Source organism: Lutra lutra, chromosome 5 (assembly GCF_902655055.1).
Source record: "Lutra lutra chromosome 5, mLutLut1.2, whole genome shotgun sequence".
Classification (NCBI taxonomy): domain Eukaryota; kingdom Metazoa; phylum Chordata; class Mammalia; order Carnivora; family Mustelidae; genus Lutra; species Lutra lutra.
Window position 1 is genome coordinate 100,581,371 of NC_062282.1, and position 13,564 is coordinate 100,594,934.

A 13,564-nucleotide genomic window follows, 5' to 3' on the forward strand; every position below is an offset into this window, starting at 1 on the left:
TGCTTAAGATTATAAAGATTTTAAATATTAACATCTTACTGATGGATATTTAGCCAAGAAATTGAGTTTCCTCTTTGTATTTTTTGCATTTAAACATAACTTAGACTGGTCAGTTTTCTTTTTTTCTGCTTATTATACATTAATGTGTATTACATGACCCAAAAATTTGTTCTGTTTATCAGACTTTTAAAAATGTAATGATATTTGACATTCCTTAAAGAAACCTCTACTTAGAGAAGTCTTACGTTGAACCCCTTTACAATATAAAGAATCCTTGGGTAAGGGGACACTCCTCATCTTCCTGCTTTGTGAAATTCACACTGTCATGTATCAGGTTTACATGGAAGTGATGTACATGTATTTTGGTGCTGTTGTCAGTGGATACTTTCCAGTTATCTATTTTTACTCTCAATATTTTTCATTTAACTCCTTGCCAGATTTGATGCTGATTTAGCTTTTAAAGTGTGGGGTGAGGGGCGCCTGGGTGGCTCAGTGGGTTAAGCCGCTGCCTTCGGCTCAGGTCATGATCTCAGAGTCCTGGGATCAAGCCCCACATCGGGCTCTCTGCTCAGCAGGGAGCCTGCTTCCTCCTCTCTCTCTGCCTGCCTCTCTGCCTGCTTGTGATCTCTCTGTCAAATAAATAAATAAAATCTTTAAAAAAAAAAAAAATAAAGTGTGGGGTGAGATCTAATCAGAACAGCCCTATTCTAAGAATCTTAACTTTCCTTTTTGAACTTCTTTACTATTGCTTAAAATGATTACTGTGAGTTAGCATTCTCGTTGGATAGGAAATGTAGTAATTGGGTACATATTAGGATAAGTAATTTCTTTCTCTGCCCTTTTGCCTTGTGCTTCTGTTTGTTTTCAAGTAGAGGTCTGGTCATGGTGCAAAACAGATGATGGTGAAAATATGTTAGATAGTACCTGAGGAAAACATAGATAAAATTATCCTTAGATCATTCCTTATTGGCCAGATTGGTTTAAGCTAAGCACTGACATCCTAAGTACTATCCAAGATATAATAATGTAGTAATTCTTGGATATACTTGAACCTGCAGAAAACACTAAATTCTCAGTTTTGTGAAAAAGTGGTAGGAAAGTATGTCATGTTTCATGTACCATGTAGTGGAAAGGGGACTGTCTTGGTGTTAAAGTACATAGATAAAATGATCTGAAACAAGATTTCAAGTGACAGCATTAAAATAATTCTCAAATGATTATTAATGATGAAGATTCTTATAAAATCCTGTGGTGTGCATTTGAGTTTGCATGTTTGAATTCAGAGGAACTTTTATTTTTTGATGAAGCATTTTAAATGAGCACTAAATAGCCAAAAATTGAAATTTGGTAAAAGCTGATTTTTAACAATAGACAGTGATTAGAAAGGCTTCTGATACAAGTCAAAAAAACCCAAATCAACTCAGAAAATAGTATGATATAATTAAGAGAGGGCCATGGCCAGACCTGTGATAAATATTTAACTGATTCCTGTGTACTTAAGGTCCAAATATTTTAATTAACCAAGGATTAAAAAAATCACTGTCAGTCTGTCAGTCATTTCATTTGTGCTTTATTTTAATTTCCTATTTTGTCTAATTAAAATTGCTGAATATAATACTTTTTCTGTTGGTTCTGTTTTGGAGCCTTAAACTTTTCTTTTATTAAATAATTTCCATATTTTCTTTCCCTTAGAACATTTGCACCAGTGTGGGATGTGTTCAAAACATCTACAGAGAAATTAGCAAACTGTCACTTGGATCTTGTTAGGAAATTACAAGAACTAATAAAGGAAGTTCAGAAGTATGGAGAAGAACAAGTAAAATCTCATAAAAAGGTATCAGTTTTTTCCTCCTAAGGGAATGATAGATGAAATATTGAGTGCTTTACAGTTCAGTTGTTTTGATGAATCATTTCATACCACGCAGACTAAAGAAGAAGTTGCAGGAACTTTGGAAGCTGTTCAAACCATTCAAAGCATAACTCAGGCCCTCCAGAAATCCAAGGAAAATTACAATGCCAAGTGTGTAGAACAGGAACGTTTGAAAAAGGAAGGAGCTACACAAAGAGAAATAGAAAAGGTAATTGTAATAAAAATAATCTCTGTGGTTTCAAAGCCCTTTTAAACAAATGACTGCTTTTAATCCTCAGACACTCAAGAATGATCTCAATATTAAAGATGAAGACACTGTACTGTGCCTCCGAGTGTTCATGATTTACCTAAGTGAAACAGAGCTAGGTTTGTAGAATATGTTGTGTTGTGTATGAAAAATACATTAGCAGATACATAAAAAGAAATAATTTATTTTGCTGTTGACATTTGTTGGCTATTTTTATAATAAGATACTTGATAAGATACTGCTTGGTGTGGGATTTAACGTAAGGTAAAATTTTTTTTTAGTCAAGATTGGTATATTTAGAAAGGCATAGATACTTGAAGATAAGCTTTAAAATATGTGTTGTGGGTGATTTATTGCTGACTTTGAAGACATTTATGTAGTATTGCGGTAAACCACAATCCTTTCCCCCACTCGGCGTTTTAAGTGAAAGTAGATTTTTTCCCCCTTTCAGAACAGTCTAAACTAACCATTCACTTGTTTGATGTGTTATATCTCATTTAGGAATGAGCCATAGGGAGTGATAATTTTGAAAGCTTTTCTAAAGTATATGAAATATCCATTAAAAAAAAAAACAAGTTGTAACTGTATTTTAGCAATTCCAGTAATTATAGAAGTGTATATATATGGACAGAAACTAGAAGAGAATATGGAAAAAATCAAAACAGTTGATGGATTTTGGCATAACTGATTTCCTTTAATATTTGTGCAATAAACAAAAGTTGGGAGAGAGAAAAAAATAAGGCACAGTATGTTTAACTATTTTAAAACACCATTCCACACAGCATTTGTAAATAAAATATGAGAAGGGAAAACAGAACAAAATTATAGGACTTAAAAAAGTAGAATATTATCTCTATGAACCAGAAACAGAATGGAAACTCAAAGTGGTGTGTAGAGATTGGTTTTGCTAGTTTTGCTGGACTCAAAGTCCTAAGTTAGGCTGTGGAATTTAAGCTCTTGTTTCTTAAAAGGGACTGAGTGTTACCCATCTGAGATAAAGCACAAGGAGTCCCACTGTCTATGTGAAGCAATATAGGTAGAAAAAAAGAAAACTCTTAGGCTGCTGACTAGGGCTAAAGCTTTATCAGAAGGTAGGGGCTAATGGACACAATTCTGACCCAAATCAAACTAAGGAACATTTTATCACTTTTTTGGCCATATCCCCCATATTCTTCCAGGGAGTAATTAAAAACTACCTTTATAAGACTGATACTAAATTGGGGACTTTGAGGGGTGTCACAAAATGCCATGAAAACTATTAGGTGGGGTGAGCACAAAGGATAAGACATAACACAATTCTAGGTGGTGACATTTACATTGCATTCTGTGGATCTGTCCCACAGCACTGATGGAGTGAGAGAGAAGAGGAGAAGGGGACAAAACAAGAAACCTCCTATTTGAAATGAGTCAACAACCAAAATTCTAGAGTATACCCAAGAAATCTAGTGCTAAGACAACAATAAATTTACCAATTGGAAGAAGAATTCACTCAAGATAAAATTTAAATTTATAAAACAGATGAACAAAAAAGGTTGTGTTCAATATGTTCAAAGAGATAAATGAATATAAACTAGTAGATAAAATTAAGGCATAATGGAATAAGGTCTATTTGATAGGAAGACAGCTAATTAGAAAACTTGGAAATGAAAAATATGGTTATTGAGGAAAAGAAATAGAAAATACAAACTTGGGACACCTGGGTGGCTCAGTTGGTTAAGGGTCTGCCTTTGCATGATCTTAGGGTCCTAGGTTTGAGTCCTGCATCAGGTTCCCTGCTCAGTGGGGAGTCTGCTTCTCCCTTTGTGCATGCTCGCTTGCTCTCTCAAACTTTAGACTTGATGTAGTCAAAGACTGAATTTGAAAGATGGTACTGAGGGAACCACCCAGAACCATTAGTACAAAGAAATAAAGATTACTGGGGCACCCGGGTGACTCAGTCAGTTAAACCTCTGTCTTCTGCTCAGGTGATAGTCTCAGGGTTTTAGGATTGAGCCCCAGGTTGGGCTCTGTGCTTAGGAGGGAGCCTGTTTCTCCCTCTCCCTTTGCTTCTCCCCTACTCATGTGCATTCTTGCACTTTCTCTTCCTCAAATAAATAAAATTATAAAAAAAACAAAAAGAAAGGTTACCAACATTCATCTGATGTGAATTCCAGAAGAAGATGGAAAGAATGGTTGTCTAGTAATATTTAAAGAATTCATAGCTCAGGATTTTTCATACCTGAGGAAATTCAGTAGTCCACAGATGAATACAACACTGTATGTTAACTGGAATTAACATAAAAACTTAAGAAAATAAAAAAAAACCTTAAGAAAATATATATGTATATATAAATATTTTTTTAAAAAAAAGAGTTCCCAGATTGAAAGTACATTCTTGGTATTAAGTAGGTTACATAAAGGTAAACTCAGACCTAGACTCCAGAGAAAAAGAGAATATTAAAAGCTACCAGGTGTTTCTGGTTTTCTCACTTCTTTGCAATCAGAATGCATTTTCTGCTGATGATATCATTATTATCACTGTTGATAAGGTGACATATATGTGTGTATTTTTTTTTTAAGATTATTATTTTTTTTATTTATTTGACAGATCACAAGTAGGCAGAGAGGCAGGCAGAGAGAGAGAGGAGGAGGAGGCAGGCTCCTTGCTGAGCACAGAGCCCGATTCGGGACTTGATCCCAGGACCCTGGGATCATGACCTGAGCCGAAGGCAGAGGCTTTAACCACTGAGCCACCAGGCGCCCCTATATGTGTATTTTTATTGCCTGTGTGAACTTGGTTATTCTGTGTGGTAGCATGATTGGACAACTGCAGCACTTTGATATTTTAGTTAACAGACCATCTTAAGACAATTTGAGGAAGGAATTGTTCTGGTTTTTGTCTGAAAACTTTTTGTTGAGACCTTCTGGTAAGATCAAGAAAATGTGAGCTCTGGTGTTTAGAAGAAAATTGGGAGATAATGAGCATTTTTAAGAGGTACTGCATCAGTCATGGTCTTGATGACATTGAAGATAATATTGTGTGGGGAAAAAACACCTCAGCAATCTCTCAGTTAGAAAGTAATTGAGAAGGTTCACATCTGAATATGTGGAAGATGTAAGAGTATGTCAAATAATTCATTTTGCTTTCCTTTTTATTCTGTATCAGTATACTTCTAAGTAAGTCTAAAAGAGATCTTCTAGAAGTATAAAATTATAATTTTAAGTGATAAGAAAGCATTATTTTATATTTTAGATGATAACATTTTTCTGTTTTAATGGTACACAAGATAATGGTGTACTTTATAAATTAATGGTATATCAGAGTTAGTAATAATCAAGTAGGTACATTAAGCCTAACTTCTTTTTTTTTTTTTAATTTTAATTTTTATAAACATATATTTTTATCCCCAGGGGTACAGGTCTGCGAATCGCCAGGTTTACACACTTCACAGCACTTACCATAGCACATACCCTTCCCAATATCCATAACCCCAGCCCCCCTCTCCCAACCCCCCTCCCCCCATCAACCCTCAGATTGTTTTGTGAGATTAAGAGTCACTTATGGTTTGTCTCCCTCCCAATCCCATCTTGTTACATTTATTCTTCTCCTACCCTCTTAACCCCCCATGTTGCATCTCCTCTAAGCCTAACTTCTAAAAGAATAAAAGTCTAATAAGTCTTTTAAATAAGGACAAAGAAGAGGATATTAAAATTTATTGATAAGGGGGCACCTGGGTGGCTCAGTGGGTTAAGCCTCTGCCTTGGGCTCAGGTTATGATCTCGGGGTCCTGGGATCGAGCCCCGTGTGGGGCTCTCTGCTCAGCAGGGAGCCTGCTTCCCCCTCCCTCTCTGCCTGTCTCTCTGCCTACTTTTAATCACTCTCTCTGCCAAATAAATAAAATCTTTAAAAAATATTTATTGATAGGAAAGGAAGGAGGAAATAAAGAATGGTAGGCAAAAAGCTCAAAGTAAGCTGGAAGAAGTAAGTTCAAATATACCAAAGCCATAATGTGTATAAGTGAGTTAGACTCCTCTAATAAATAGGTTGATTGGCAAATTGGAAAAAAATTCTTATTATGTAAAACAACTTTAATGTTTAACAGCAGAAGACTGTTTCATATAATGGGACTATTCACAGTTCAAATAAATTTTATAGGGTAAAATGATAGATCTGGGATTTAAAATACTGTAGCAAAAAAATACTGGAAGGGGAAGAATGGATGGAATCTTGAAGTTATGTGATAGGTTAATGGAGTTTATTGCACTTCTTTCGTGTGCTCTAAAATGTTTATTATGAAAAAAAAAAAAAGGAATGCAGTAGAATGACATGAGTCATTGACCTGGGTGAATCTAAAAAGCATAATATTGAGCAAGAAAAACAAAGTTCCAGAAGAATATGTAGATTTTGATGCCTTTCACATAATCTTTAATTCTCTGTATGAAAACCTTTTAAAGTATAATTAACTGTTCAAGGAACATGGGTAGGGACAGTAAACACTGAGTTACATAATGGGAGTTTCCTTTGCAGAGCAAGTGGGAATGGGATTGGTAAGGACATGGGGCCTCCCTTTGTCTATTTAATAATTAATTTTTTTCCAAAAAATGAAAAAGATAGCAACAAATATAGAGCCAACCTATGTATTTCAAAATAAGAGATTATTTTTTAAAATGTGAGCTATAGAAATAGTTCCTATAGGTCAGTAACATACAGGTCAATAAATTGGTATGAATTCCATATCATTAATGCAGAAGTATGCTATTTGAAATTTTCCAAAGGGTTAAAAAGTAATCCTGGCTAAATAGTGCTCTTTATTTGTGTGTGTGTGTGTGTGTGTGTGTGTGTGTGTGTAACCCAGTGGATTTAATTTAGTACCTAGTGTGTACTAAATGTAGTGACCACTTGCAGAATATATGGTCCCTAGAAGTTAGGCTTAAAGAAATGGTTGAATCTTTTTATATAAAGCAAAAAAGGTTTAATATAAGGTAATGATTTAGATTAAAGGATTTCCTTTTCATTAACATACTAGGCAGAGCTGTGGCATATGGTTGTGTCCAAGGGTTGTAAGTTGGTGGATTGTGCTTTTTGTAGTCATGTGGACAGCTTAGAGGAAGGGATGCTTTATTCTTTTTTTTTTCCCCAAGATTTAATAAATTTACGTTTCTGAGAGAGAGCATGAAGTGGGGAAGGGCAGATGAAGAGGAAGAGAAACTTAGCAGACTCCCAATATGGACCTGAATCTCATGACCCTGAGATCAGGACCCAGGCTAAAACCAAGAGTTAGACGCTTAACCAACTGCACCACCCAGGCAATCACAGGCACTTAAACGCAAATATTTCTCCTAGTATATTGGTAAATTTATTTAAAAAGGTAAGGAAATCGGGGCGCCTGGGTGGCTCAGTGGGTTAAAGCCTCTGCCTTCAGCTCAGGTCATGATCCCAGGGTTCTGGGGCTCTCTGCTCCGTGGGGAGCCTGCTTCCTCCTCTCTCTCTGCCTGCCTCTCTGCCTACTTGTGATTTCTATCTGTCAAATAAATAAATAAAATCTTTAAAAAAAAAAAAAATAAAAAATAAAAAGGTAAGGAAATCAATAAAATGTAGGATTTATTTTATTATCAGTAGGTAATGTGTTAAAGCCCATCTTTTTTGTGAGAAGGAATGTAGATGTTTGTTTGAAAGTGTAATTTCCTCATTTAAGAAAAAATGCTTTAACTTCCCTTTTTAATAATGACTTTATGGAAGTGGTCAAATTTGTAACTACTAGGATATTGTTTTTATAATTCTACCCTAGAATTTACAGTATTTCTAAGTATATATACTATTTAGAAAGTTGTTTTGACTCAATTGAGTGTTGCTATTTGTTTCCTCTGAGGGCTCTTTCTTGCTTTAAAAAAAAATCAAGATGTTCCCAATACAATTACATTCTAAAATTGCCTCTACATCTTTTTATATGATACCCTTATTTTTCTTTAAATTTGGTTTTGTCCTTACTCAAAACACTTTGTGTCAACAATTTTTTTCATTTTATTCCTTTATGATGAAGTACTCCTTTTGTTAGTTTTCCAAGATACTTCTTTAAGTTGGTACATAATTTCCGTAGGATTCTGGCCCATTATTTTTACTTTTGAATAGTGAGGGCTGATGTAAAAAATCTAAGTTACAACTTTAAAAGGGTATCTTCTCTGTTCCTTCATGCCTCCAAATAAGAGAAGTGAAATTTTCCCCAGCTTCCTCGTATCAGAAAATATGCTCCAGAAGACTTACCTGTCCTTTTATATTCTGAGTAAGATCCTGATCTGAACTTTTGAGATGAAGACAATAATTTTATGGTTGGCTATAGTGGACAAGTAAGTTTGTGGTGAGTTGAAAACTAAGTAGACTTAGTTTTACAGTGAGAACATTCTGGGAGGAAAAAAGAAAGTTAAGAAAAGTAGGCTCGTTTAAATTTTTAGAATTATTTCTAAACCTATTGATTCAGTAAAAATTTGAGGACCCAAACTAGTTTGAATTCTAGAGACTGACTATTGGAAGAAGAAATGATGCTTCAGGAACTTCTTTCCATCTCTTAAAGTTTTGTAACTTTTTTTTTTTAAATTTACTTGAGAGAGAGAGAGCACAAGTAGGCAGAGGGAGAGGGAGGAAACAGACTCCCTGCCAAGCAAGGAGTCTGATGTGGGGCTCAATCCCTGAACCCTGGGATCATGATTTGAGCCGAAGGCAGACGCTTGATGACTGAGCCACTCAGGCGCTCAGGTGCTGCTTTAAGTCCTATAACTAAGTATAATGAATAATGTAAAATAATTGCTTTGTTTACAGTGTAGAAATGCATCATAGGTCTTCTTAAAGGAGTAATGGCCCTCTAGGCAGTTATCTTTTATTCCTGTTAGATTACAAATTCCTTGTGAGTGAGAAACTGTCATTGTATCGTCTGCAACACAGCATATGTGTTTACTTGGAAAAATAATCATTATAGCAAATAATAATATTTGAATTTTTCTTGTTTGTTAATATAATAAAAATTAAGAGGTTATTTTACTTTAAACAGAGGTGAAAGACTAAGGTCTTGGCTTTTTAAATGTCTTATTCAAGTATTTTTCTGATTGTTGGATTATGAAGTGATAATTTGTGTGCAGTAGTGTTTCGGTTTCTACCATGTGCTTGTCGTTATGCTAGATGTTATGAAGGTTACTACAGGCTAAAATACATATTCTCCCCTTCTGTATTCAAGAAGCTTCCTTCTTTGTGGGGAGCAAAAGTATTAAATAGTACAGAACAAGAGGTTTGAGAGAGGTTTTAATGGTAAGTTTAGAAGGAGAGATATCCTATTTTGTACAGAACCTGTAAAAAGAAAACGGATGATATCATGAAATAAATTACTTTTAATTTATTAACCAGACAAATAAAAATATAATAATATAGCCACAATCATTACAGCCCTATTTTGGGGGACTTTTCCATTTTTACGAATTTTTTCCAAATTGCAGTTATCTCTAGGTGATCACAATTCAAGTCTTCATTCAGGAGTAGAAAAAAAAAAGAGTAGGTGTTAGAATAGGACAAAAGCAAAGAAGGGGCTACTAGTAGGACTACATTATTTTGTGAGTGATTTTGTCAAAATCACTCCATGGACTGTACGTTGCTGACCATTCTTGTACAGACTGAAAATACAGGTAGTTGGTAGAAGAAACTGAAGTCTCTTGCTATAAAAACAAACAAACAAGAAACCCAGATAGCCAAAGGAAACCCAGATAACCATACCATTAAAATTTTTTCTCAGATCTAGCCAATTTGTTACCTATGATTTTTGTGAAGATATTAAATTTCAAATATCCATCTGATCTAATTTTTACATGTTTAAACAAGGCCAGGACATCAGAGGAAATATACTAACAGTAGTGTAAATAATGTCAAAGGGCCAGAGACAATGGGAAAAGAGGTTTATTTTTTAATCCATAGGAATAAACTAGAAAATCAGTATAGGTTTTAACCACTTACTACTCTAGGGATGGAGAACTCAGTACAACTCTTAGATACAATAATAGCAAAATACAGTTATATTTTCCTGTTGGTGTTACTTTTAGAAACCATAATAATGGCTGATACCATTTATTTTGTAGCTTTAACTATATGCCAGTCCCTGTCCCTATCATTTTACATAAGTCACATTTCATCACCGCTAAAGCTTTAAAAAATAGGCGGTATTCTTCCCATTTTAGGAATGAGAGAACTATATAAAACTCTAAGACCAAGTCTTCTGTCTCCAAAATCAGCCTTCTTTATGCTACAAGATAAAGTGGCATCCTATATTATTTATTTAAGAATTCAGGAAAGCGTGGAGCATACATGTTTAATATAATGTATGTAGTTATATATTAAGGAGCATACAGAGGGGACTTTTTTTTGTTTTTTTTAATTTATTTTTGTTAACATATAATCAATCCATTATTTACCCCATGGGTACAGGTCTGTGAATCATCAGGCTTACACATTTCGTAGAACTCACCATAGCACATACCCTCCCCAATGTCCATAACTCAGCCACCCTCTCCTTACCCCCCACCCCCTAGCAACCCTCAGTTTGTTTTGTGAGATTCAGAGTTTCTTATGGTTTGTCTTCCTCCTGATCCCATCTTGTTTCATTTTTTCCTTGCCTACCCCCCAGGCCTCCCACCCTGCCTCTCAAATTCTTCATATCAGAGAAATCATATGATAATTGTCTTTCTCTGATTGACTCATTTCACTCAGCATAATACCCAGAGAGGGGCCTTTTTTTTAAAAATTAATTTTATTTTTTATAAACATATAATATATTTTTATCCCCAGGGGTACAGGTCTGTGAATCACCAGGTTTACACACTTCACAGCACTCACCATAGCACATACCCTCCCCAGTGTCAATAATCCCACCCCCCTCCAAACCCCCCTCCCCCCATCAACCCTCAGTTTGTTTTGTGAGATTAAGAGTCACTTATGGTTTGTCTCCCTCCCAATTCTATCTTGTTTCATTTACTCTTCTCCTACCCCCTTAACCCCCCATGTTGCATCTCCTATCGAAAGGGGCCTTTTTAGAGAGTAGGCCTGTCTACATCTCTTGCCAATCCCGGCCTTTCAGGTAAACCCAACTTTCTGTTTCTAATTCTTATTTTTAGACTCCCGAATGTAGCAGGAGATGATTACATGTTGTTTCTGATTGGCTCTATACAAATTCCATGTTTTTCAGCTTTACTTAGCCCTCAGTGGCTCTTAGTAGCACTTTTACTTGTCTGGTATCATCTGTTGTATCTTCTGTAACCCTGGCTTGAAGTGTTCTTCATTCTTGTGAAGCTCCTAGCCCTATCCTACTCTTCTTCATTCTTAACAGACTATCTCTTACTCGTCAAGCAAATGGAGATATTTTTATCTCCCCCCCCCACTTTTTTTTGTTAAAGATTCTATTTATTTGACAGACAGACATCACAAGTAGGCAGAGAGGCAGGCAGAGAGAGGGTGTGGGAAGCAGGCTCCCTGCTGAGCAGAGAGCCTGATGCGGGGCTGGATTCCAGGATCCAGGACCCTGGACCCTGGACCCTGGGAATCATGACCTGAAGGCAGAGGCTTTAACCCACTGAGCCACCCAGGTGCCCCTTCCCCTTTTTTTTTTTTTTTTTTTGATCTTCTTAAACTCTTACTTACATTTACACTCCTCACCTCCCAACCTTCCTTTGTCCAAATCGATCAGTCCTTTGAGAATTGTCAAGTTTCTGGAACCATATGTTTGCTTGAACCTACAAGTTACAGAAAGTCTTCCTTCTTCCTGAATTTATATCTTCCATAGAATTTATCTTTACTTCTATGGCTTTGTTGCATTCTGCTGACTTCTAGGTAAAAATAGGTTCTACTGCTTTCATGAAGTCCTTCAGGAAGAAAACTTATTTTCATATTCCTCACTACCTAATATTTAATATATTAAGTTTTAATTGAATAAGTAATTTTGATAAAACTTGAGCTATAATAATGCAATAACAATTTTTTAATAATAGAAATCTTGAAAAAATCTATAAACAAATTTATAGATTTATTGGAGCGTAATGGAAACAGAAACATCAAAGAAAATGATTTTCTCAACTTTTGAGTACCTTTATAATTATTAATCAGACATTAAATGGAATATGTTTATGTTGTGGGAGGAAGGAAGACTTGAAGGTATAGAAAAGAGTGTCAAGCATATTCTGATCGTATTGTCACATTTTTGTTGATTGAATTCTTAGAAACACTATATCATTATAATGTGGTTATATGACACTACTCTGAGTTATAAAATGAGAGCATTTAACTTTTCAAGGCACATTCCATCAGACGGGAAGGAGAATCAACATTTAGTTTCTGTGTTATTCTGTGACTATAACAAAAATAATTACTAATGAGGACTTGAAAAAGAGATGTTAAAGTTAGTTTATGTCATATTGGACTTACCATAGGCCTCATCCCTTAAAATGCATTTAAGTAGTTATTTCAAATGAACTTATATCAGGAAACAAAATAGGTCATTTTATAGTTAAAAATGTTTTTGTTTTGTTACAGGCAGCTGTTAAATCTAAGAAAGCTACAGATACCTATAAACTTTATGTGGAGAAGTATGCATTAGCAAAAGCTGATTTTGAACAGAAAATGACAGAAACAGCTCAGGTTGGTATTTTTAAGCTTTAAATCTAAAACAGGGTATTTGTTTTACTGATAGAAATAATATAATTCTTGTGTCATATAATTTTTTAGTATTAGAAATGTTGAAATGCACAATGTGTATGTTTTATTAGTGCTATTTTAAAGATACACGTCTTGTTTTGGCAATGAGGACCATATGTAATAACTATCACATTATAAGGGATTATTTAAGTGTATCAGAAGAGGCTGCTTAAAGAGAACGGGGGAAAGTGAGGATATTGATAGATGATGAAGACAGGTGATTATTAGTTAGCCTTATGTATGAATTGTAAAATTGACTTCTGCTTGAGAAGAAAATTACAAATGATTCACTGCTGTGAATATAGCCATTAACAAAAAGTCAAGAATCCCTGCTCTCATAGAACTTCCATTTTAGTTAGGGAGGACAGACAATAAAAAAAAGTCTGTCTCAAAAAAAAAAAAAAAAAGTCTGTCTCCCATAAGCTTGGGATAATTTATAGCCCATTTGATATTCTTAGAACCTTAATTAAAGGCCTAGGTTTAAGATGGATGCCTTTTATGAATCATACCTAAAACTCACACCCCCACCCTCTTGTACCTTTTTCTTGTTTTGTTTTTCTCCTTAGCACCTGTTATTTAATATGCCATGAATTTTATTTATCTGTCAGGGTAGGCTGGGTATACTGAGGTGACGAAGAAACCCTCATATCTCGGTGGCTTACAAGAGCAAGGGTTATGTTCTTATCATCATGGGCTGGCTGGAGCTGTTCTTCATCTTCTGTAATCTGTTGAGGCTGGTGAAGGAAGC

General features: G+C 35.1%; 1 protein-coding gene across 1 annotated transcript in view; it reads left to right on the plus strand.

Annotated features, from left to right (window-relative positions):
• Nucleotides 1-13,564, plus strand: part of FCHO2 (FCH and mu domain containing endocytic adaptor 2) — a 169,438-nt gene that overhangs the window by 30,703 nt on the left and 125,171 nt on the right. Inside the window, exons 4-6 of the mRNA XM_047729321.1 lie at nt 1,693-1,834; nt 1,926-2,078; nt 12,655-12,759. Coding sequence (XP_047585277.1) covers nt 1,693-1,834; nt 1,926-2,078; nt 12,655-12,759 — 400 coding nt within the window. The remainder of the gene's footprint in view (nt 1-1,692; nt 1,835-1,925; nt 2,079-12,654; nt 12,760-13,564) is intronic.